The sequence below is a fragment of the Trichosurus vulpecula genome, chromosome 9 (assembly GCF_011100635.1).
Source record: "Trichosurus vulpecula isolate mTriVul1 chromosome 9, mTriVul1.pri, whole genome shotgun sequence".
NCBI lineage: Eukaryota > Metazoa > Chordata > Mammalia > Diprotodontia > Phalangeridae > Trichosurus > Trichosurus vulpecula.
This window is the reverse complement of record NC_050581.1, coordinates 10,670,661-10,693,507: the sequence shown is the minus strand read 5'-3', so window position 1 is coordinate 10,693,507 and position 22,847 is coordinate 10,670,661. Positions and strand designations below refer to the sequence as shown.

At 45.2% G+C, this 22,847-nt stretch overlaps 1 protein-coding gene across 1 annotated transcript in view; it reads left to right on the top strand.

The window, feature by feature from the left end:
* The first annotated feature begins 350 nt into the window (after window positions 1–350).
* Window positions 351–22,847, top strand: part of GALNT12 (polypeptide N-acetylgalactosaminyltransferase 12) — a 57,132-nt gene continuing 34,635 nt past the window's right edge. The window contains exons 1-2 of the mRNA XM_036739091.1: window positions 351–781; window positions 15,237–15,406. Of these exons, the coding sequence (XP_036594986.1) occupies window positions 351–781; window positions 15,237–15,406 (601 nt within the window). The remainder of the gene's footprint in view (window positions 782–15,236; window positions 15,407–22,847) is intronic.

Genomic DNA, 22,847 nt, shown 5'->3' with positions numbered 1-22,847 from the left:
TAAGTTTTCCGTGAACTTCTCAGTTTTCGCCACAGTCAGCGGGGCTGCCCGCGAGGGGCAGGGCCGGGGAAAGGGCAGGGCCGGGGGAAAGGAAGCGGGACGAGAGTGCGAGTGAGCGTGGGCACGAGGGAGGGGAGGGCACGCGCGGGACTCTGCGGGAGCGCCGATGGGCGAGCTCGGAGGAGGGCAGGTGGGGCGGGGTGCCCCAGGCTAGGTGGGGGCGGGGAGCCGCTGGGGCCCGCGGCGGAGCGGGGTTCCGGGATCCGGGTAGCAGCCGCCTCTTCCTCCTCCTCCTCCTCCTCCGCTGCCGCGGCCGCCGGGGGCGGGCAGTGAGAGCGCTGCCCAGAGCCATGTGGTGGAAGCCGCGGCGGCGCTGCTGGCGGGGCCCCCGGCGCGGCCCCTGCTCTCTGGTCCTGCTGGCGCTGCTGGTCGCGGCCGCCGCCACCTTGGCCTTGGCCTTGGTGCTCCGGGGCACCTCCGCCCAGGGCCCCGAGGCGCGCGCGCCCCGGCGCCCCGCTCTGCAGCCTGAGCCCGCCGGCGCCGGCGCCCCGCAGCCGGGCGAGAGCGCGGAGGAGCGGTTGCGGCGGCTGCGCCGCCCCGTCTACCCGCGGCCGCCGCCCGAGCCCGGCGCGGTGGGGGAGCTGGGCCGCGCCGTGAGCCTGGAGCTGGACGAAGCCGGCAAGAAGCAGCAGGAGGAGAGCATCCAGCGGCACCAGATCAACATCTACCTCAGCGACCGCATCTCACTGCACCGGCGCCTGCCCGAGCGCTGGCACCCGCTGTGAGTGACGGGCCCCCTGCCCCGGGACCCGGTCCTGGTGCCCGCGGCGGCGAAGTCACGCCCCTCCCTGGCTCCATATCCTTCTCAGAAAGTTTGGTGGTGAGGGGGTGGCAGTGACCCCGGTGTGGCGGGGAGAGCTCTGGTTCTGAAGCCAGCCGGGCTCCGCTGCTTACTTAGCTAGCCCTGCCCTGACTTTGGGCGAGACACGTCGGCTTCCCCAGCCCCGATCTTCCCGTCCGAGATCCGCGAAGCTTATCATGCTTTCTTCCCTACAAACGCCAATTGAATTTGGCTGTTAGTACGTGTGTGTGTGTGTGTGTGTGTGTGTGTGTGTGTGTGTGTGTGTGTGGTTAGTCAGTCAGCAAGTCCATATACTAGTGGAAGAAATGAACCATGTCCATTTTGACAGTCTCATAATGAATTAAACCATAAAACTGAGGGGAGGGGGACTTGCACCAGTTAATCTCTCCCTTCCAGCCCTAACATTCTATCATTCTGTAGATTCCTTTGACTTGACGGAAAAGGTCTGGGTAGGGCTCCCTTTTTTTTTCCCGCAGTGATCTGCTAGTTAAGACCCAGGACCCTGTGACGTTATTTAAAGCTTAGGTTTAGGCTTACATCTAGGGTTTTCCTAAAGGGGGCAATATAAGGTATCTAACGGACACTCTAAGTCAGACATAGGACTGGTGTTTTATGCTAATACACAAAAGGAATGCTAAACACTGAAATGTGCCCTCCCAAGGACCCATTTGAACAAAAACAAACTTAAAACAGGATTCAAAAACTTAACTTAAAATCGCTGATAACAATTTTCTAGGAAGCTGAGACTTTAATTAGACCATAATACAATTTATGGGATTTCCAATTAGGCAGTACATTGTACCTTAGCCCAGCACTGCTCGAACAGCTCAGTGCACGTCTGCAGGCAAAACATCTAGACTTGAGCCAAACCTGTTGATAGTTGGCGTCTCCAAGAGATTTGGAATAATTGCTAGGGAATCCTCCCTGGGATCTCAGTCAACTCTAAATTTATGGTGTCCAAAACTTCTGTACTCACAAGGTCAACTACAAAACTGTACGCATCCACCTCAGGATGATGTTCATTCCCCTGCTCGGCAAAGGAAACCAGCTGGAAAAGGTAGCCTGGTTAGTACCTTTAGCAGCAAATAAGGTGTTTGCTCAAAAAAATCTAATAAGCAATACCAGGAAGTAAAAAGAGTTTACTGAATGAGAAAAGAGTTTACTGAATGAGGTAAGTCTTCAAGAGTATCCCTGAATCTTGGAGGGTTTCTTGCCTCCAGAGTTACTAGAGAGATAAATACTGTAAATATTACTTATTACCATTTTAGAGATGAGGAAATTGAGGTGAAAAAACGGTTTCTCTTAGATCTTTATGACATCCACTTGGTAGTCCTGGTTCTGCTGTTTGGGGCCAAGCAGAGCAAGAAAGAAAAAAAAACAAACAAGATATATTGTTCTTTTGCACAATAGCCCTGTCATATATTTGAAGATAACTTATTATGGCTTTTGTTTCCAGACTAATTATCCCCATTTTCTGGACTTTTCTATGGCTTTCTATTTCTTAACTAGCCAAGTTACCCTCCTCTGGTTGTATTTCAGTTTAATTTCCATCCCTAGAATGTGTATTTCAGATTGATCTGGTCAGGGCAGAATATAGCTGAACCATCACTTCTTTCCTTGTGGTACTATGTCTCTTTTGTTTAAGCTTTTTTGGCTATCATCCTGCATGATTGATTCCTATTGAACTTTGCTCTACCAAAGCAGCTAGGTGCCGAAGAACTCTGGGCCTGGAGTCAGGAGGACCTGAGTTCGAATGTGGCCTTAGACACTAGTTCTGTGGCCCTGGGCAAGTCACTTAACCCTGTTTGCCTTAGTTTCCTCATCTGTAAAATGAGCTGGAAAAGGAAATGGCAAATCACTCCAGTATCTTTGCCAAGAAAACCTCAAATAAGCCACGAAGAGTCAGACAATAATTATCAAAACCACTAGATCTTTTTTTTCTCATGGTCATTCAGCCATGTCTCCCCTACCCTGTACTTCTGCAATTGATTTTATGAACCCTATTCTAGGACTTCATATTTAATCCTATTAGATTTCATCTTATTAGGATTAGGTGATCATTCTAACCTGTAAAAATCTTTTTGCATCCTGACTTTCATTCCAAATATTAGCTTTCTCTCTCTCTCTTTCTCTCTCTCTCTCTCTCTCTCTCTCTCTCTCTCTCTCTCTCTCTCTCTCTCTCTCTCTCTCTCTCTCTCTCTCTCTCTCTCTCTCTCTCTCTCGCTTCTTATCATTTGCAGATTTGATTAGCATCTATGAATTCCTCCAAGTCGTTGATAAAAATATGATGCATCATAGCATAAAGGATAGATCCCTGGGAACACTCACTCCTCCTTCCTCAAAGGTGACATTGATTAATCAATAAATTAATGACCAGTCTTTAGGTCTGGTAATCCAACTAGTTGTGAAGTCAGTGGACTGATTTAGCTCATATCTTGACATCTTTGTACACAAGAATAACGTGAAAGACTTTGTCATATGCTTTGCTGAAATCACATTATATTCTAGCTACAGCATTTCCCTGATCTAATAACCCTGTGAAAAGAGGAAATGAAGTTAGTCTGGAATGACCTGTTCTTGATGAAGTCATACTAATCCTTAATGATCAATGCTTCCCTTTCTAAACACTCACAAATCATCTTTCTAATAATATGTTTAAAAATTTTGCTACGAATTGAAGTCAGGCTCATCAGCCATGGTTTGAGAAGTGGGATGAAGTTTTTGTTTCTTCAGTCCTGCAACACAACATGTCTCCAGTTTTACAGTATTTTTCAAAGATCGTTGACCACTCCGCAGTGCTATCTATTAGTTCTTTCATTACCATGGAAAGTAGCTTGCCTAAACCTAGTGATTTTAATTCCTGAAAGGCAGATGATAGCTCTTATAATCTTTCTTATTACTGAGAGACAACTTTATGGAATGGATAGCACACTATAAACTTTGACTAAGGAAGGATTGGATTCGGAGGACTTGAGTTCAAATTCTGCATCTGGTGCTATAGCTGTATGACCTTGGGCAAGTCCCAAGAGCTCATGGGCCTTAGTTTTCTCCTCTATGAAAAGAGAGGGTTGGGTTGGATAGCTTCTATGGTCCCTTCCAGCTCTAGCTATAGGTCCTTATAAAATGAAATATCAAAAAGCTATGATACAGAATCTGCAAATTATAAGAAAACTCAGAAAGTATCAAGTCCAGCATGTACTGGAATTCCTTCCATAGCCATGCTCACCTAGAGGTTGTTCAGCCTCTGCTTGAAGACCTCCAATGATGGGGAACACAGTCCTTGCTGAAGCTGTCTAGTCTACTTTAAGATGGCTCTGATTGTTAGGACATTTTCTGATAGAGCAAGCCTGCATCTGTTTATCGGCATCTTCTACTTACCGCCCCTAGTTCTGTCCTGAGGCCAAGCAGAACATACCTGATGCCTTCCCTGTAACAACCCTGCATTTGATTGAAGACGCTATCATGTCTACTCGAAGTCTCTTGTTTTTGCATGTCATATGTCCCCAACTCATAGGTACAAAACTGGAAGGGATCCCAGAGATCCAATTCCCTGCTTTTACAGATGAGGAAGCTAATGGAGGTGCTTATTTATCGTCCCATATATCACACATCATGGGTGGGATTATGATTCACCACACTGAGAAAATAACAATAGAACTTATGAAGTCAGAAAAACTTGCTAGACCTGACCAAGTACAAAATCTACTTTCTTCGTGTCAGAGAGAGTGAGCAATAGGTGTGGAAGGAGGCATACATTTTCAGACATGGCTATCATGTTAATTTCTTTTGCTTACAAGGAAGGCTTCTTTTGGAGTGGGAGGGGAATAATTGGGAAGGGAAAAATGAAAAAAAGAAAAAAAGGATCAATAAAACATTTAAAAAGAAAAAAAAAGAAATCCATACTGAAGGAGATACAAATTTAAATTGACAAGATATTTTGATATCCCAGTTCTTAGTGGTTGGTTTCCTTCTTTTGTACCCAGTCAATCAATAAAAATTTATTAACTGCCTACTATATTCCAGGCACTGTACTAAACTCTGAAGATACAAAAAGAAACAAAAGACAGCCCCAGCCCTCAAGGAGCTTACAATCTAATGGAGGAGACAACAAACAAATATATACAGGATAAATAGGAAATAACTAATAGAGGGAAGGGACTGGAATTAAGAGGGTTTGAGGAAGGCTTTCTGTAGAAGGTAGTTGGGACTTAAAGGACCCAGGGAGGTCAGTAGTTGTAGAGGAGGAGGGGGAGAGCATTCCAGCCCTGGGAGATGGCCAGAGAAAATGTCCAGAGCTGAGAGATGGAGTGTCCTGTTAGTGGAAAATCCAGGAGGCCAATATCACTGGATTGGAGAGTATGTTGGGGAGTAAAATGTAAATCCCTGGTTTTGTATTACGGAACACCAGTCTCCCAGGGTCTGTGTGCTTAAAACCTGTAGCCAGAATTCTTCACCACTCATATTCTGCCCTTTGGTTTCTGGAGATTACTTGGTGGGCAGACTGTCCTAATTGAACTCCCAACTAGTCACCCTTTCACTCCCTGCCTCCCTTCCCGTACTTGAATAGGCACCCTGGGTCTTGGACTCTCTAGGCTTTGGATCATAGTATTATGTTTCTCTTGTCTAGTTCTCCTTTGGGCTTATCTACTGGGTTTGCATCTGCTTTTTGTACTCGTGTCTCTACACGCCCTAGAATAAGGTGCCCTCAGCCTTGCTCTCATGTTTAGAATATAGGGTTTAAGTGAGCCCTTTAACTGGGTGCAGATTCTTACTTCTAGAATTCCCAGTCCTCACCCATCGTGAGCCCTGGTTATGACATGTGTATTCAGTCCTTGTTCTCTGAATTGCTAAGCTCAGGTGAGTATATTGAGAGATAAACAGGACAGATAAACAGTCTCAGAGACAAAATGATAACACACTGGTTTTTCTGTCTCACTGAGGTCAAGGTTCAGCTAAGTTAATTAAAAGACTTCTTAAAGAAGTTTGATTAGAGATCTCCAAAGCTCCTTCTGACTCCAAATCCTATGAACTCATGATCCTCAATACATTCTAAAAACACTGTACCCTTTCAAACTTAATTTAGCTCAATTCTGACCCTTGTCCAATTGCCTTGGATATACCTAGTGTCCATTTACTCTTCCTGCAAGCTGTGCCAGATGTTAGGAATAAGAATCAGATAGCCTAGCCGTTCAGTCCTACATCTTTGGGACTATTTGACCCAAGTGAACCACCTCTGCTAATCCTTCACTAGCCAGCTTTCTCCTATCTCTGATGATCAGTCAGTCATTTCCATAGAGAGGGGGAGTAATCTTTTCTAGCCAGCACCTGGACACCTGCCAGCTCAGTGACCATGGACAGATCAATTTCCCTGGATTTGGTTTCCTCATCTGTAAACTGAGTGGGTTGGACTAGATATATGATCCTATGATATCTTCTGTGACCAGAGAAAACCACAAAAATCTGATAACATGCCTTTTATTTGCCCCGTTTCCCCCAAAGCACTTAGATTTTTAAAACATTTGTGGCTATAGTTTATAAAAAGGTATACAAACATACATATATACATACATATGTGTAAATATATATATATATGTTTGTGTGTATATACATTTGTATATATATACACACACATACATACATACATGCATACCTACATATATGATAGGGCAAGTTTAGATGGGTAGACTGACCAGCATGGACATATAAGATTATATGTATATATCTGTGTGTGTGTGTATGTGTGTGTGTGTGTATATATATATATATAGCCTCTTCTGCTAACCATCTTTATGTATATACACACGTAAAGATGGTTGGCAGAAGAATCTGGATATATAAAGAGTAATTTACCTTTTAATATAATCTATCCAATTTTGTTAACATATATGTGGTTTTTAATTCCCAAGTACTCACCTTTATCTTGGGCATCTATCTACCATAGGTTCCCAAAGTGGGCGATATAGCCCCATGGGGGGCCTGGAATGTTGGAGGAGTTGGTAGTATTTTTGGATGCATTTGGGGGGGGTATTGAATAAAAATAAGGGTTAATCTAACCTAACCCCAGTGGGGCGCTGAGTAATTTTTTTGAAAAGGGCCAAATAAGTTTGGAAACCTCTGATTGGAAACTTTTATACCACTGCTATCTAGACCAACTTGAAATTTTGAGAAATGTCTGACATATAGAATATGTTTAAAGACATGCCATTTTGTTACCTTCAGACATATAATGTAACTTGGAGAACAATGTTGTCAAGTATAGGCCTACCTCAGAGAGGTTCCAGATTACTGCAATAAAGTTAATATCACAATAAAAGAAGTCACATGGATTTTTTGGTTTCCCAGTGCATATAAAAGTTATGTATACACTATATACTGTATTCTATTAAGTATGCAATAGTTGTTGAGTCATGTATAACTCCTTCATTAAGGGTTTCATTAACTCCATCATTAAGGGTCTTCTTGTAAAAAATATAGGAATGGTTTGCTACTTCCTCTTCTAGCTCATTTTACAGATGAGAAAACTGAGGCAAATGGGATTAAATAACATGCCCAGGGTCACACAGTAAGTGTCTGATGTTGGATTTGAACTTAAGAAGATGAGCCTTCCTGACTTCAGGCTTGGCTTTCTATCCACTGTACCACCTAGCTGCACATAGTATTATGTCTTTTTTTGTTTATTTTTTAATTATTATTTATTTATTTAATATTTTTAGTTTTCAGCATTGATTTTCACAAGAGTTTGAATTATAAATTTTCTCCCCATTTCTACCCTCCCCCCACTCCAAGATGGCATATATTTTGATTGTCCGGTTCCCCAGTCAACCCTCCCTTCTGTCACCCCAACGCCCCGCCCATCCCCTTTTTCTTTACTTTCTTGTAGGGCAAGGTAGATTGCTATGCCTCATTGCCTGTATATCTTATTTCCTAGTTGCATGCAAAAACTTTTTTTTGAACATCTGCTTTTAAAACGTTGAGTTTCAAATTCTCTCCCCTCTTCTCCCACCCCTCCCTGAGAAGGCAAGCAATTCAACATAGGCCACGTGTATCATTATGCAAAACTCTTCCACAGTACTCATGTTGTGAAAGGCTAACTATGTTTTGCTCCTTCCTGTCCTATCCCCCTTTATTCAATTTTCTCCCTTGACCCTGTCCCTTTTGAAAGTGTTTGCTTTTGATTACCTCCTCCCCTTATCTGCCCTCCCTTTTATGGTCCCCCCATTTTTATCTCCTTCCTCCTTCTTTCCTGTGGGGTAATGCCGCGTTCCCCCTAGGCCTCTTCCTGGGCCGGGGGTCGCGGGCAGTCCTCCCCGGGGGACCTCTTCTGCTCCTACACCGAGCCTTCGGTCGTCACCGGCCGGCCTGGCCTCCACCCAGACCGGAATTCACCAGACAGAACGCCAGAGGATCTCGCTCATGGTCTTTATTGGTACATCTTCCACGGCGACTGCTCGACTCTGACTCCCTTCCCCTATCCCTGTACATTATATAACCTATTGCAGCCAATCCAGTGGCGAGAGCTATAACATTGCCTTATATGGACGGGCTTCATCCTAAGCCGGCACCGCCCAGCGATATACCCGGAAAAGCGTTATACCCGGAAAGCTGTAGTCCCTGCCCCACCCTCCACCCAGCCCTAAGCGGCGTCCCACCCCCACCCAAATCCCAACAATTCACCCCTTAAACTAAAATTAAAAGGAAGAAGGGGAAACATAGGGCAGTGCTCACAAAGCGGAATCAAGATCCAATCAACCTGAGGGGTCCTCCCCCACACCTACGGCCCGCAGGGCGCGGTAACCAACCCGCTGGCGGCGAGAAAGCAGGGAGATGCGGGCGCAAAGAACGCGGACCGCAATAAGCAGGGCGAGGAAGGCCGCCGCAGCAGCCAGGTAGGGCCACCACCGCAGTCGGCGCAAAGGGGCCATTCCAGCAAGGGGAGAGGTAACATTCAACCTTTGAACAGTTGAGAAGGGGGTCGGAGAGAGATGCGTTGATGAGGAGCCAGAAGAAAGGGGGTTGGACGCAAACGTCCTGGGGGGGGGAACAGTCTGAGGAGTCAAGGTCCAATTTTCTCCCTCTTTCTCCCAAGAGAGAACCGCCGCTCCCGGTGAACGATGAGGAACCCCCAGAGCAGGCGAAGTCCAGGTGTCGGGCACATGGCTGAAAAAGGAACCCGGGAGCCAATGTGCGTCATGTCCATCTGCCAGAGAGCGTTAGAACTGTCCCCTCTGGGGTTGCGAGCTCTTTCCGGGATGCGGGGCTGAAAGGGGGCGCAAGAGGCACAAGCTTTGACAATGTCTCTGGCCTGCTGTCGAGATATTCCGTACAGATGACGGAGAGATCGGGCGGAGAGGTGCCAACGGGAATGGGCCAATTGGGCCGGATCTTCGGAAACCTCATCCGCGACAGCAAGGAAAGTCTCAGGCGGCGACCTGAGGGCGGCGTCCACAACAGCATTCCCCGAATAGATGGGGCCCGCGGTCGTCCGGTGAGAGTGGACATGGAGGAGGTAAACGCGGGCCGAACGAGTCTGCAGAGCCTGTTGGACCTGTGCATCATGGGGCGGTCCATTGTGATCTTCTCCATCCAAAGGCAAGAATCAGCCTCTGTGTCCTGGAACGGCACTGCCTGAGCGAGGACCTCACCTGGGAAAATATCAACTAGAATAGGGTGTGGGTTAACTACCAGTAACGGGTCACCGGGGGCCAGCACCTGGGTGGGAACGGTATAGCGAGACTGAAAAGGGTTCCCCGTGGCCAGGAGCACTCCTGCTGGCCCTTGGACCGGGATTTCTATTGCCCCCCACGAGGGAAGGGTGGTTGAGTCTCGGGCCGTAAGGACTGGACCCGGGGGGGGCGAGTTGCCCGCTTTCTCGGCCCCCCGTGCTCGTTTCCCGACTCCTGGGTGGGGTTCCTTTGGTCGGAGCGGCAAAATTTCGCCATATGGCCAGGCTTTCCGCAGCGGAAGCAATTTGGGGTGCCTCGTCCCGACCCGCAGCTTTGTGGACACTGGGCCCGAAAGTGACCCAGCTGACCACATTTAAAGCACCGACGGTCGGATCCGGAGTCCCGGGAGACCGCGAGGCGGTTCAAAGCCTCTACCAGGGCGTCATTTCTCGCGGCCTCCTCTTTCAAGCGATCCCTCCGGTCCCGTTCTATGGCCGTCGCCAAGACTTCCATGGGACAGGGAGGAGCGAGGGACATCACCTTTTCTATCATTTGGTCCGGGGTGGCGTCGGGGGGCAAGGCCGCCAGAGCTGTCTTCGCCTCCCCCCGGAACCCCTCTCGGAGGATCTGCTTAATGATGAGTTCCCGGCCCGGCCCTGCAAACGTGCTGTCCACGTATCTCCGCACTCGCGTGGCAAACTCAAGTGCGCTCTCCCCTGGCTTCTGGCGCATATCGGCCAGGCCAGCTGGGGTTCCTGCAGAGGTACGCCCCAGCCTTTGCCATGCCTGTTGATGCACTACCCGCACATCCTCCAGCTCCTGGTTACTAAAAGTGGCCTGTACCCGGGGATCACTGTATTGTCCCCGGCCCAACAACAGGTCTACCCGCCCCGGGGGCCCCTCGGTGCGCGCTTGGAGCGCTCTAGCCTCCGATTCTTTGATAGCCTGGAACGCCGTGTAGTCCACAGGGCTCAGGGCCCCCAACGCGAGGTCATCGAAATCACGCGGGGTCCAGACTGTGGAGACAGTCATATTAGAAAGAAGGCGCTGTGCCAACGGGGAAGCGGGGCCATTCTCCTGCACCGCCTGCTTAAATTCCCTAATGGTCTTCAGCGGCAGGGGCTGAAAAACTCGGGTACCATTATCCAGAAATAATGGAAATGCCTCAGAGATTTCTGAGTCCACCACCTCTCCGGACCGCATAGCTTCGCGGATCGCGCGAGGTATCAGAGGAAGGTACCCGCCTGATCTATCCCCCGGGCTGAGCCGCTCATAGCGGCTTTCGCTTTCGCCGTCAGAGTGGGGAAAAGAGGAAGTAGATCTGCGTTCCTGTTCTGGAGGGCGGGGCAGTGGGTGGCCCTCTGGCACACCACCCCTCCCTCGCGCCTCCCCTTCCCCGCAGGAGGGAATCGCCCGCGACTCCTCCCTCGGCCGGAAACCGGCGCCATCTTTGCTGGGTGCGCCCACCGCTCCAAAAAGTCGAACTGCGCCTGAAGCGTGGTAGCAGTTCTCCGAGACTAGTCTTTTCGTCTCAAAAAGGGGCCATTGTCCTGTATGTTCCGCCTGAGGCCGCTCATTTCCCGCCTCCTGCATATCCTCCCAAGGGTACAACGGGGGAGCAGAGGCCGCGGGCCTTGGCCCAGTTACCACCACCTCAGTCAGATCAGTCTCCCCTCCCGGGCCCCCACCGAGCGGCCGGGTCTCCGTCTGAGTCTCTGCCGTGCTGGTGTCCGGAGGAGGCCTGGGGTCGAGCAACCCCTTAATGGCGGCCATCAAGCCAAAGTCCTCCGGAAGAAGAAAACCCGGGCACTGTTTTTGATAAGACAGCATTTGCTGCTGTAAGACCGGAAAACGGTCCGGCTGAAACCCCGAGTATATGAGCCACGGAGCCACCACCAGCAACTTTTCCACGAGCCACTTTAGCTGCTCCGTGGAGGCGGACAACCCCCGTTTAGACAAAGCAGTTCTGACCTGTAAAGTTAATAAGTCCCGATCCTCTGGCCGCAGCAAAGGGAGGCTGCGCGCTTGCCCCATCTCCGGGCCTTTCCCCCGTTACCTGCACGGAGAAGCTGTCTGGTCCGCCCTAGTCGGGCTAGTCCCCCCTATCACCGGGGCTCTTCCGGAACTCTGCAACGGTCCAGCCGTCCTAGGCCGGTCCCTGTTCGGGCGCCAACCTGCCGCGTTCCCCCTAGGCCTCTTCCTGGGCCGGGGGTCGCGGGCAGTCCTCCCCGGGGGACCTCTTCTGCTCCTACACCGAGCCTTCGGTCGTCACCGGCCGGCCTGGCCTCCACCCAGACCGGAATTCACCAGACAGAACGCCAGAGGATCTCGCTCACGGTCTTTATTGGTACATCTTCCACGGCGACTGCTCGACTCTGACTCCCTTCCCCTATCCCCGTACATTATATAACCTATTGCAGCCAATCCAGTGGCGAGAGCTATAACATTGCCTTATATGGACGGGCTTCATCCTAAGCCGGCACCGCCCAGCGATATACCCGGAAAAGCGTTATACCCGGAAAGCTGTAGTCCCTGCCCCACCCTCCACCCAGCCCTAAGCGGCGTCCCACCCCCACCCAAATCCCAACAGGGTAAGATAACCCAGTTGAGTGTGTATGTTATTCCCTCCTCAGGTCAAATCTGATGAGGGCAAGATTCACTCATTCCCCCTCACCTGCCCCCTCTTCCCTTCCTACAGAACTGCTTTTTATTGCCACTTTTGTGTGAGTTAATTTACCCCATTCTCTCTCTCCCTTTCTCCCTCTCTCAATATATTCCTCTCTCATCCCTTAATTTGATTTTATTTTTTTAGATATCATCCCTTCATATTCAACTCACCCTGTGCCCTCTGTCTCTTTATATATGTATATTCCCTTCAGCTACCCTAATACTGAGGTTTCTTGAATTATACACATCATCTTTCCATGTAAGAATGTAAACAAAACAGTTCAACTTTAGTAAGTCTCTTATGATTTCTCTTTTTTGTTTACCTTTTCATGCTTCTCTTGATTCTTGTGTTTGAAAGTCAGATGTTCTATTCAGCTCTGGTCTTTTCACTGAGAAAACTTTAAAGTCCTCTATTTTGTTGAAAATCCATATTTTGCCTTGGAGCATGATACTCAGTTTTGCTGGGTAGGTGATTCTTGGTTTTAATCCTAGCTCCATTGACCTCCGGAATATCATATTCCAAGCCCTTCGATCCCTTAATGTAGAAGCTGCTAGATCTTGTGTTATCTTGATTGTGTTTCCACAACACTCAAATTGTTTCTTTCTGGCTGCCTGAAGTATTGTCTCCTTGATCTGGGAGCTCTGGAATTTGGTGACAATATTTCTAGGAGTTTACTTTTTGGGATCTTTTTCAGGAGGTGATCTGTGGATTCTTTCAATTTCTATCTTACCCTCTGGCTCTAGAATATCAGGGCAGTTCTCCTTGATAATTTCTTGGAAGATGATATCTAGGCTCTCTTTCTGATCATGGCTTTCAGGTAGTCTAATACTTTTTAAATGATCTCTCCTGGATCTATTTTCCAGGTCAGTGGTTTTTCCACTGAGATATTTCACATTGTCTTCCATTTCTTCATTCCTTTGGTTCTGTTTTATAATATCTTGATTTCTCATCAAGTCACTAGCTTCGACTTGCTCCAGTCTCATTTTTAAGGTAGTATTTTCTTCAGTGGTCTTTTGGACCTCCTTTTCCATTTGGGTAATTCTTCCTTTCAAGGCATTCTTCTCCTCATTGGCTTTTTGGAGCTCTTTTGCCATTTGAGTTAGTCTATTTTTTAAGGCGTTATTTTCTAAAGTATTTTTTGGATCTTCTTTAGCAAGTCATTGACTTGTTTTTCATGGTTTTCTTGCATCACTCTCATTTCTCTTCCCAATTTTTCCTCTACTTCTCTAACTTGCTTTTCCAAATCCTTTTAGAGCTCTTCCATGTCCTGAGACCAATTCATGTTTTCCTTGGAGGCTTTTGATGTATGCTTTTTGACTTTGTTGACTTCTTCTGGCTGTATGTTATGGTCTTCTTTGTCACCAAAGGAAGATTCCAAAGTCTGAGTCTGAATCTGAGAGCGTTTTTTGCTGCCTGTTCATGTTCCCAGCCAACTACTTGACTCTTGAGTTTTTTTGTTGGGGTATGACTGCTTGTAGAGTAGAGAGTACTTTGTCCTAAGCTTGAGAGGCTGTGCTGTTGTTTTCAGAGTTATTTCTACACAGCAGCCTCTGCCACACCAGCGCTCTTCCTCCTCCAAGAACCACCAACCCGGACTGCCACTCAGACCTAAGCAGGCTCTGCACTCCTGCTCTGATCTGCCACTTAATTTCTCCCACCAAGTGGGCCTAGGGCCAGAAGCAACTGCAGCTGTAGTTCTGTAGCTGCACCACCTCCATTGCCCCCGGGGCCGTGCGTGAACTCCCTTCACTCTGTCCCTGCAATTTTTCCCACTAATCTTCTCTGTTATCTTTGGTGTTTGTGGGTTGAGAAGTCTGTTTGTGGGTTGTGGGTTGAGAAGTCTGGTAACTGCCACAGCTCACTGATTCAGGGAGCTGTGGCCTGTTCCTCCTGGCTCCCAGTCTGGTTGGTCTGGGCACCATTCATGCTGGGCTCTGCTCTGCTCCCACCTCAGTGTGATAGACCTTACCCAGCCACCATCCAGGCTGTCCTGGGCTGGAGCCCTGCTTCCCTCTGCTATTTTGTGGGTTCTGGAGTTCTAGAATTTGTTCAGAGCCATTTTTATAGGTGTTTGGGGGGTCCTGGGGGATAGTGTAGGCAGGTCCCTGCTTTCCAGCTGCCATCTTCCATCTTATTATGTCTTTAAAAAAATGTACATACCTTAATTTAAAAATACTTTATTTCTAAAATGCTAGCTACTATCCGAGCCTGAGGCAAATCATAATCTTTTTGCTGGTGGAGGCTATTACCTCAATGTCAACATCTGCTGACTGATCAGGGTGGTAATTGCTAAAGTTTGCAGTGGCTGAGGCAGCTTCTTAAAATAAGACAACAATGAGGTTTGCCTCATATTTTGATTCTTGCTTTCACTTGAACACTTGGAGGCCATTTCAGGGTTATTAATTGGCCAAATTTCAATACTGTTGTGTCTCAGGGAACAGGGAGATTAGAGGAGAGGGAGAGAGATGGAGATTGGCAGTTGGTGGAGCAGTCAGAACACACAACATTTATCGATTGAGCTTTCCGTCTTATATGGGTGCCATTCATGGTGTCCCAAAACAGTAGTAATAATAACGTCAAAGATCACCCATCAGAAATCACAGATCACCATAAGAGATATCAAAATAATTACAAAGTTTGAAATCTCATGAGAATTACCCAAAGGTGACAGGACATAATGTAAGCATGTGTTGTTTGGAAAGCAGTGCCCATAGATTTACTTGACACACGGTTACCACGAATTTTCAGTTTGTATAAAATGCTATAACAGCTGAGCACAGTAAAGTGAAGTGCAATAAAGTTAGGTGTGCCTGTACTCCATAAGTACCCATACTTCCTATAGCTAGGTTTCCTCATCTGTTAAATGGAGGTAATAAAATTTTGGGTATCTATCTCACCAGAGTTGTTTTGAGGAAAACACTTGTAAACCATAATGCTCTATAATGTGAACGATTACCATTTATAAATTTACTTTCAGTCTAGCTCCATTTCTGACTTACAAATTAGTGGAGTCTGAATTAATGAATTTTTTTTCGATTTGCAGGTGCAAAGAGAAGAGATATGATTATGAGAATTTGCCAAAAACATCTGTCGTGATAGCTTTTTATAATGAAGCATGGTCAACTCTTCTACGAACGGTTTATAGTGTTCTTGAGACATCTCCAGATATTCTGCTTAAGGAAATCATCCTTGTGGATGATTATAGTGACAGAGGTGAGAAACTTTTTAGAATAAATTTTGTTTGAAGACATAGTTTTTCTTGGCACAGAAATGACAAAAAAATGTAAAAGATAAACAGAGTAGTACTTTTTTTAGCAGCAGCTGCATCTCTGGCATGATATATGCGTGTGTGTGTGTGTGTGCACACACATGTGCGTATTTTGCATAGAGTATATGGTTTGACTTTTGTCACTGATTAGTGCAGGAAGGATTTTTATGTCACTTTGCTGCAAGACTGTTCTGTCATTCTGAAGGACTTAAACCAAAAAGTTGGAAGAGACATGAATCTCTGGGTTAGAACCATTGGGAAAAGACAATGGGGAAGCCATCCTTTGCTTTATCAAATGAACAGAGCATGCACTTGAAATGACTGGCAACTTTTTTCAGAAGTTATGAGGAAATTTCATCATAATGGCAGCTAAAAATTTCTGTCATATTAAAACTATGCTTGGAAATATACAGAGATAACGTTTTGAAAATTGGTCTTAGATTTTGGGTGGAAGTTGTAAACATTTCTGGGACTGTTTTTGTAAAGATGTCCAACAATGCAAGTGTAAAGGAGGTGCTGGAAAGAGAAATGAACATTATGAAGAGAATGGAGTCAGGATTCCCAAGTAGATAGTAATTTCCCCAAGGGCACATATTACTATAACTTACTAATCTTGAAGATTCCCTCTTTATTGGAAGGTAAGAGTTTGAGGGCAGCTTGGTGGTACAGTGAATAGAGTGCTAGACCTGAAGTCAGAAAGACTCCAGTTTCTGAGTTCATATCTGGTCACAGCTGTGTGGTCCTGGGCAAGTCACTTAATCCTGTTTGCCTCAGTTTCCTCATCTGTTAAATGGGCTGGAGAAGGAAATGGCAGACCATCAGTATCTTTGACAAGAAAACCTCAAATAAGGTAACAGTTGGATAGAACTGAAAATGCCTGAATGATAACAAAAACATTAAGAGAAATGCTATTGGAAGGAAGATTTAGAGAAATATAATACCTAGGCACAATACAACCCCTCTCATGGTTGAAAAGCATGTCTGCCCCACACTGGTGTTGACAGCCCTGACCTACAAGATACATACATCTAACGTTTTGTGGGACGTAGGGAGAGACTAGTTACTAGATACTATGAAGGAAGGAAACAAGCATTTAATAAGCACCTACTGTGTGCCAGTGCTTTAGAAATATCTCCTTCACTCCTCACAACATCGCTGGGAGGTAGGTGCTTTTGTTATCTCCATTTTACAGTTGAAGAAACTGAGGCAAACAGAAGTTAAATGACTTGCCTGGGGTCACACAGCTAGTAAGTATATGAGGCCAACTTTGAACTCAAGTCTTCCTGCTCCAGGCTCAATGATCACTGCCCTACCTGGCTATTGGAAGCATGACCTTCGCAAGTTAGGTCATAAATGGCCAAACTTGAAATTCTCAGCTGTGGTTGCTGACACAAGAATTCGTTGAAATAAGACCTTTTTCACCATGTGTCCATCTCAAGCTGGTCAATGATAACCAGATGCAATGGAACAATTTCCGTAGTGAAAAATGAAGTCCGTCATCCTTGTACATGAGAAAAGTTAACTATATTTTATTCCTTTTCTTGATGGTTTTCCTCAAGAGTTAGAACAATCCTGAGGTACTTGAATAGTGATAACAAGATACATTTGGAGATAATGATAAAGAAATACAATGTTGTAAATGTAAAATCAATTTTTAAGCACTTGGCCAAATATCAACCATATCAACCATCAACAAAAATGAAACATCAATAAGTCATGGAAGGATTATTCCATAGAATAGCTGGAAGCAAAGCAAGCAACATATTTTGAATATATAGGGTTTTTTGGTGGTAGAACAAAACGTTCTGTGGTGTGAATCCTGAGACCAGTCCTCCTGGGAATCTAAGGAGAATCTGCTGAAAGAGAAAACCTTTCAGTGTATGTTAGAAGGATTATTCAATAGACCTCAACTGAGACTGTTTTCAGAGAGTGTTCACTACTGCATAGCTTACAATTAGAGATAATCATAATTATATTATAAGACACCTTTCATCCCTTCTACTGAGGAGGCTGAGGCTGGTGGGTTGCTTATGTTTGGGAGTTCTGTAGTGGAATAGGGCTACAGCTGATCAGTTGTCCATATTAAGTCCAGCACTAATATAGTGAGTAGGGGATGGGAGGAGGTGTCCACTGGACTGCTTAAAGAGGTGGTGAACTGTCCTAGGTTGGAAGTCGATCAGGCCATAGTTTCTTTGCTGATCAACAATGGAGTTGTGCCTGTGACTAGTGGCTGGACTTCCAGCTTGGGTGAGATAGAGGGGTCTAGTCTCAAGAAATGAAGGAAGGAAGAAGTGAGAGAAAGAGAAGAAAGAAGGAAGGGAGAGAGGAAGAGAGAAGTAGAAGAAAAGGAAGGAAGAGAATAAATCAAAAAATATGCTTCAAGATTTATAGATTTTTTTTCCAACCTAACAGCTCTTATGAGGAAGGTAGTTATAAGTATTGCTGTCTCCATAACATAGGTTGGGAAACTGAGCCTCAGAGAGGTTAAATAACTTGTCTGTGGTCGCTCACCCAGTTAATATATGTCGGAGCTGGGATTCAAATCCAAGTCTTCTGACTCCAAGGCCAGGCTTTGTTACATCATGCCATCTGTACATGAAATGATCTCAGAATTCCATTGACCCTCGAGGGAAAGTAGCTAAAGGAGTAGTGAAACAAGACAAACTTTCCATTACCATCACAAGGCCCTGCCAGAAACCTCAGGTGAGGAGGAAAACAGAGCATGTTGTCTTAACTTTTTATCTTGCAGATCTAATGTACGGCAGAATGCCATCTGGCCTCTGGCATGTCCTAATGGCAGTCTTTAAGAAAGGAGCCAAAGATAGCTTGGCAGAATTTCAGTTCTGCATGTGTCTCCCTAATGTCATTAACTGACTCCAGGGGAATATAATGGTAGGTGAAAACAATGTTACAGGAGGAATAAATTCCTTAGAAACGGAACTGAGCAGAGTCAGCCACGGCAAGAATCCTTGAACTGGGAAGGTAGGCATGGCAGCTGTACTGTGCTAGTCACCAAAGAGTAATTTCACACTTGTTTCCAATGTCTTAAGAACTTTATTGCAAAATGACTTCTATTAGTGCAGTGTCATTTGGGACATTCGTGTACCATGCCCCCCTTTCATTGCCCCCCAGCCATACTGAAGCACTGATAAGCAGTAGCAGAACTATGACAGGGAAAATAAGAAGCAAGATGGCAGATACACAGTACCTTTCCAAGATTCGTCTTTAGTCATTGCATGGAAAAACAAACAAACAGCTTTTTCTAGGGCCCTCCTGAACTCTCTTGCTTTCCTTGTAAACTTTTCTTTGCAGTATGTATAGCTCGCTTTGTATATATTTGTTTATACATTGTCCCTGATTAGATTTTTTGCCTCTTTTTGTATCCCCAGCACTTAGTACAGTGCCTGGCATCTAGGAGGCACTTAATAAATGTTTATTGAATTGAATTGAAATTTTTTAACTGTGGATGAATTATCTTGGATAAAAGCCAGCATGATAAAGTAGATAATATGCTAATGAGGCACCAGGAAAACCTTGGTTCAAATCCTGCCTCAGTTACTTACTAGATCTGTGACCTGGGCAAGTCACTTAACTTCTCTGGGCCTCAGTTCTCTCATCTGTAAAATGAACTGGACTGGGTGACCTTCGAAGTCTTTTGCAGCTCTAAATCTATGATCCAAGAAAACATGAACAAGCAATAATTATTTATTAAGCATCTACTATGTGCAGGTACTATGAAGACAAAAATACCCCCGGACCAAATTTGTGTAACCTAACAATAGCATGGCAGACACACTATGTCTTCAGGGCACAAATTGTTTCCCCATTCTCTTCCTGGTTATCTTCTCAAAAGAAGACAAAAAAAACATTTTGAAGAGATAGTGGAGAGAGCATCTGCACTCAGAGGACTCGGTGTCAAATCCTTCCTTAGATCCTTAGCTGTAGATTGAGATCCTGTGATCTTATGTAAGGATGTTTTCAATGAAACGTGCGTTGTAAATTCATTGATGGTGGTGGTAGGGAACGAGTCCATAGAGAACACTTAATGAATAAATGTCTTATGCAGCTTTTATATCTCCCATAGAATCCAGCATAATGTTAGTCACATTAATTACCAGCAGATATTTGTCGATCGTTATCAGAATATCCTCAATGGAGAGAAAAAAATCAATAGCTTAGGCAGGAGGAGGTGACTTAGTGGTCTTAGCAGAAAGAACCGCATATTGTGGGTCAAATGAAAAGCTTGGGGCTGGTCATTCACACTGAGATGGATGTACCCATGCTACACTAGTCTGCAGAAATGAGATCAGCTTCATTATCTCTTCTATATCCTACATTAAAGATGATCATGGATGGCATAATTATGAGATACTACTATTAGTAAGAATAGCAGCGAAACAGAGTTTACTTGAGTGTTTATCTGATGACTAAGGTACGGTTATAGAATCTTTGTTTTGGCTGATAAATTACTTGAAATCCAAATTAAAGAAGTAAGAAGAGAGACCATGAATCAAAACCAGCATTTCCTAGTCAGGCACCATGATTCAAGTTTTAGAATCACCCAACAAGGTGGAGGGGTCAAGGGAGTATGGGAGAGTAACAAAGGGTAGTTTTGGTGTTACAGGCACATTTTAGCTCAAAAGCAACTCAGAATATCTCAGGGTGAAGAAAATCATCCAGTTCTGGAGATGAGAATAAGCTCTTTGGTTTCAGTAAGAAGGGGTGTCCTTTCCAGGTTATGATCAAAGCATTGAGAAGACATTATTAGAATTGGTATTAAGTGCTAGTGGTTTTCTTTTGGGGATCCACATCTTTTTTAATATCTTCAAACTTTTGGCCAGGCTGATAAATAATTTATCAGTATGCATAATTATAACATTATATTGCAGTTCAACTATTATATGAACACACACAGAGACACAGACACAGACGTATATATATATATATATATATATATATATATATATATGTAGTGAATTAGATCACTATACCTGCATTTCAGTATGTTCACACATAAACTGTAATATGATGTCAACAGTAATACATATAAAGATTATAATATTTATAATTAGGTCCTTTGTCACCAGCTGCTCTGCTTTTTTTTCAAATCCCTTGTCCTCTTCATTCTGCCCCTGTGCCTGGTACCTCTGGCATTTCCCCTCCTCTGCTTTCAGCTTCCTTTTGTATTGTCTTCCCCCATTATATTGTAGGCTCCTCGAAGGCAAGGATTGTCATTATCTTTCTTATTTGTATCCCTAGCACTTAGCACAATGGCTGACACATAGTAGGAGCTTAATAAATGTTTATTTTATTGTTTTGTAAATGTACAGTATGAGTATGTACTATGGGCAATTTGTTTTACAATTTTTTACAAGTTTTTACAATTAGGTGTAAGTGCCACACCTAATTGCTATTAACAGTTTATAAAAGATCAGTTAACAAATATTTTTGAGTGCCCACTATGCACAAGGAGAAGTGGTTTTTGTTTAATTCTTGGCATCTTGGCATTCTGGTGTAACCAGAATGGCCTTTGTTTTCTTTGAGTGACTCAATTTATCTCAGTGAGCTTTACTAGGTGCTAAGCCCCAGACCCAAACCCCATTAGGTGTTAATGTAATCCATGTGGATGTGAACCTCCCAGGGTCCTAAGGGGAGGGGCCAACTCAAGAACCAATCACCAGAGCCTGAGCTCTGGTGATTCAGATGATGTTTAATGTCTGAAGCCCTATAAGAAGGGAGGAGAGAGCCATTGCTGCGGTGCTCTGGAGATGGTGTTGATGAGGAGACTCTGGACAGCTGTAGTTAAGGAGCCCTCCAGCTTGTAAACCCAGATGTTGAGACTCTGTTGAACTCTGGTAACTATGTGTTGGGATTGAATCAGACAAAGTCTGTTGATGTTTGAAATTTGTTTGCATTTTGTTTTGAAGTTCAGGGTGCTGTTTTTTTTTCCCCTGAACTAACTTAATGATGTTTGAATTAAAAGTAAGCTTGTCAACCCCTTCACCTTGCTTTCCTTAATTAAGCAGATCGAAAGAACCTGTGCTATTGGCAGCTTTCTGAGTGCTGGCTGTGGGTGAATCTTATACCCCCACAGAAGCTGCCAGCCAGGTTGTTGACACATATGGTGTAGTCGGCAGGATCTGGCTTTAATAAGGAAGCATGGCATGTTGGGGTACTGGGTTGGTTGAATGTTTCCCAGTTTTTGGATTGCTCTTTGTACTTGGAGTGGCTATGGTTCTGTGCAGCCTCAGGAGCAACAAAGTCCTGAAGAAAAACAGGCCAGTGGAAGTGCTGGGCGTGGTTTCCCAGGAGCCCAGAGCAGGAGATAATCCCTTCTTCCCATGGCTTAAGCAGATAAGCCTGGCCCCGGAGGACTGTGCTGAAAGGGTGAAAGTCTTGAGATTATATTGTATATGGAGTTTTGAAACAGGAGTGGAGAATGGCCTTGGAGAGTTGGAGAATGGCCTTCCTACAGATTTGGCAGGAGGGGCTGGTGAGGAGAAAGAAGAAGCAGACAGCAGCTGCCAAAATATTGATCCAAGAGACTGCCTGCATAAGAACTTTAGAAAGGTGAGAGCAGTGAGCTGCTTTCCAGCTGACTTTGGTGAGGTGAGCACAAAGATGGGGAACCACCTACATCAGGATTCCAGAAGAAGCCAGGTGAAGCCAGCTAGAGTTGGAACCCAGGAGCCTGAAATCCAGCCCTGGGGCAAGATGAAAACTTTGCAGCAAGGCACTGAGTCTGCCTTTTTGGTCCCTTCAGCTTGGGCTGCTTGGGATCCAGGAGGGAGACATGGATTTGTTTTTGTTGGGGTGGGGGAAGTGCCTTGGACCCCCAGGGACCCCACCCTGTTGGCTTTATTGCCCAGCAGACCCTCTGGACTTGGAACTGGGGACTGGAACTTAATGGGGAGAACAGACCCTAAAAGAACTTTGTTTGAACTCTTTCTTTGAAATTGGGACTTTGGGTGCCATGTGGAAGCCTGCGATGGCAGTGTGCTGCTGAAGAAGCATTTTATTTGGACACTTTATGAGCTTAAGAGATTAACTTGCTTTGACATAGGGGTGGACATTTGAATAGTTAACAAGTATTTTGGGAATGATTGATTGAAGAAATTATCTTGCTCGGACCTAGGGGTGGGTCACATTTGAATTGTAAACCAATATTAGGGAATGTCACTGAATGATATGTTTTGCTTTATTGTGAACGATATGTTTTAGTTTTCTTTGTAATTGGATCACAATGTATGTTCTAGGATACATGGCTGATTAGATTATGTATCCTAGAACAAGGGGTGGAGTGTAACCAGAATGGCCTTTGTTTTCTTTGAGTGACTCAATTTATCTCAGTGAGCTTTACTAGGTGCTAAGCCCCAGACCCAAACC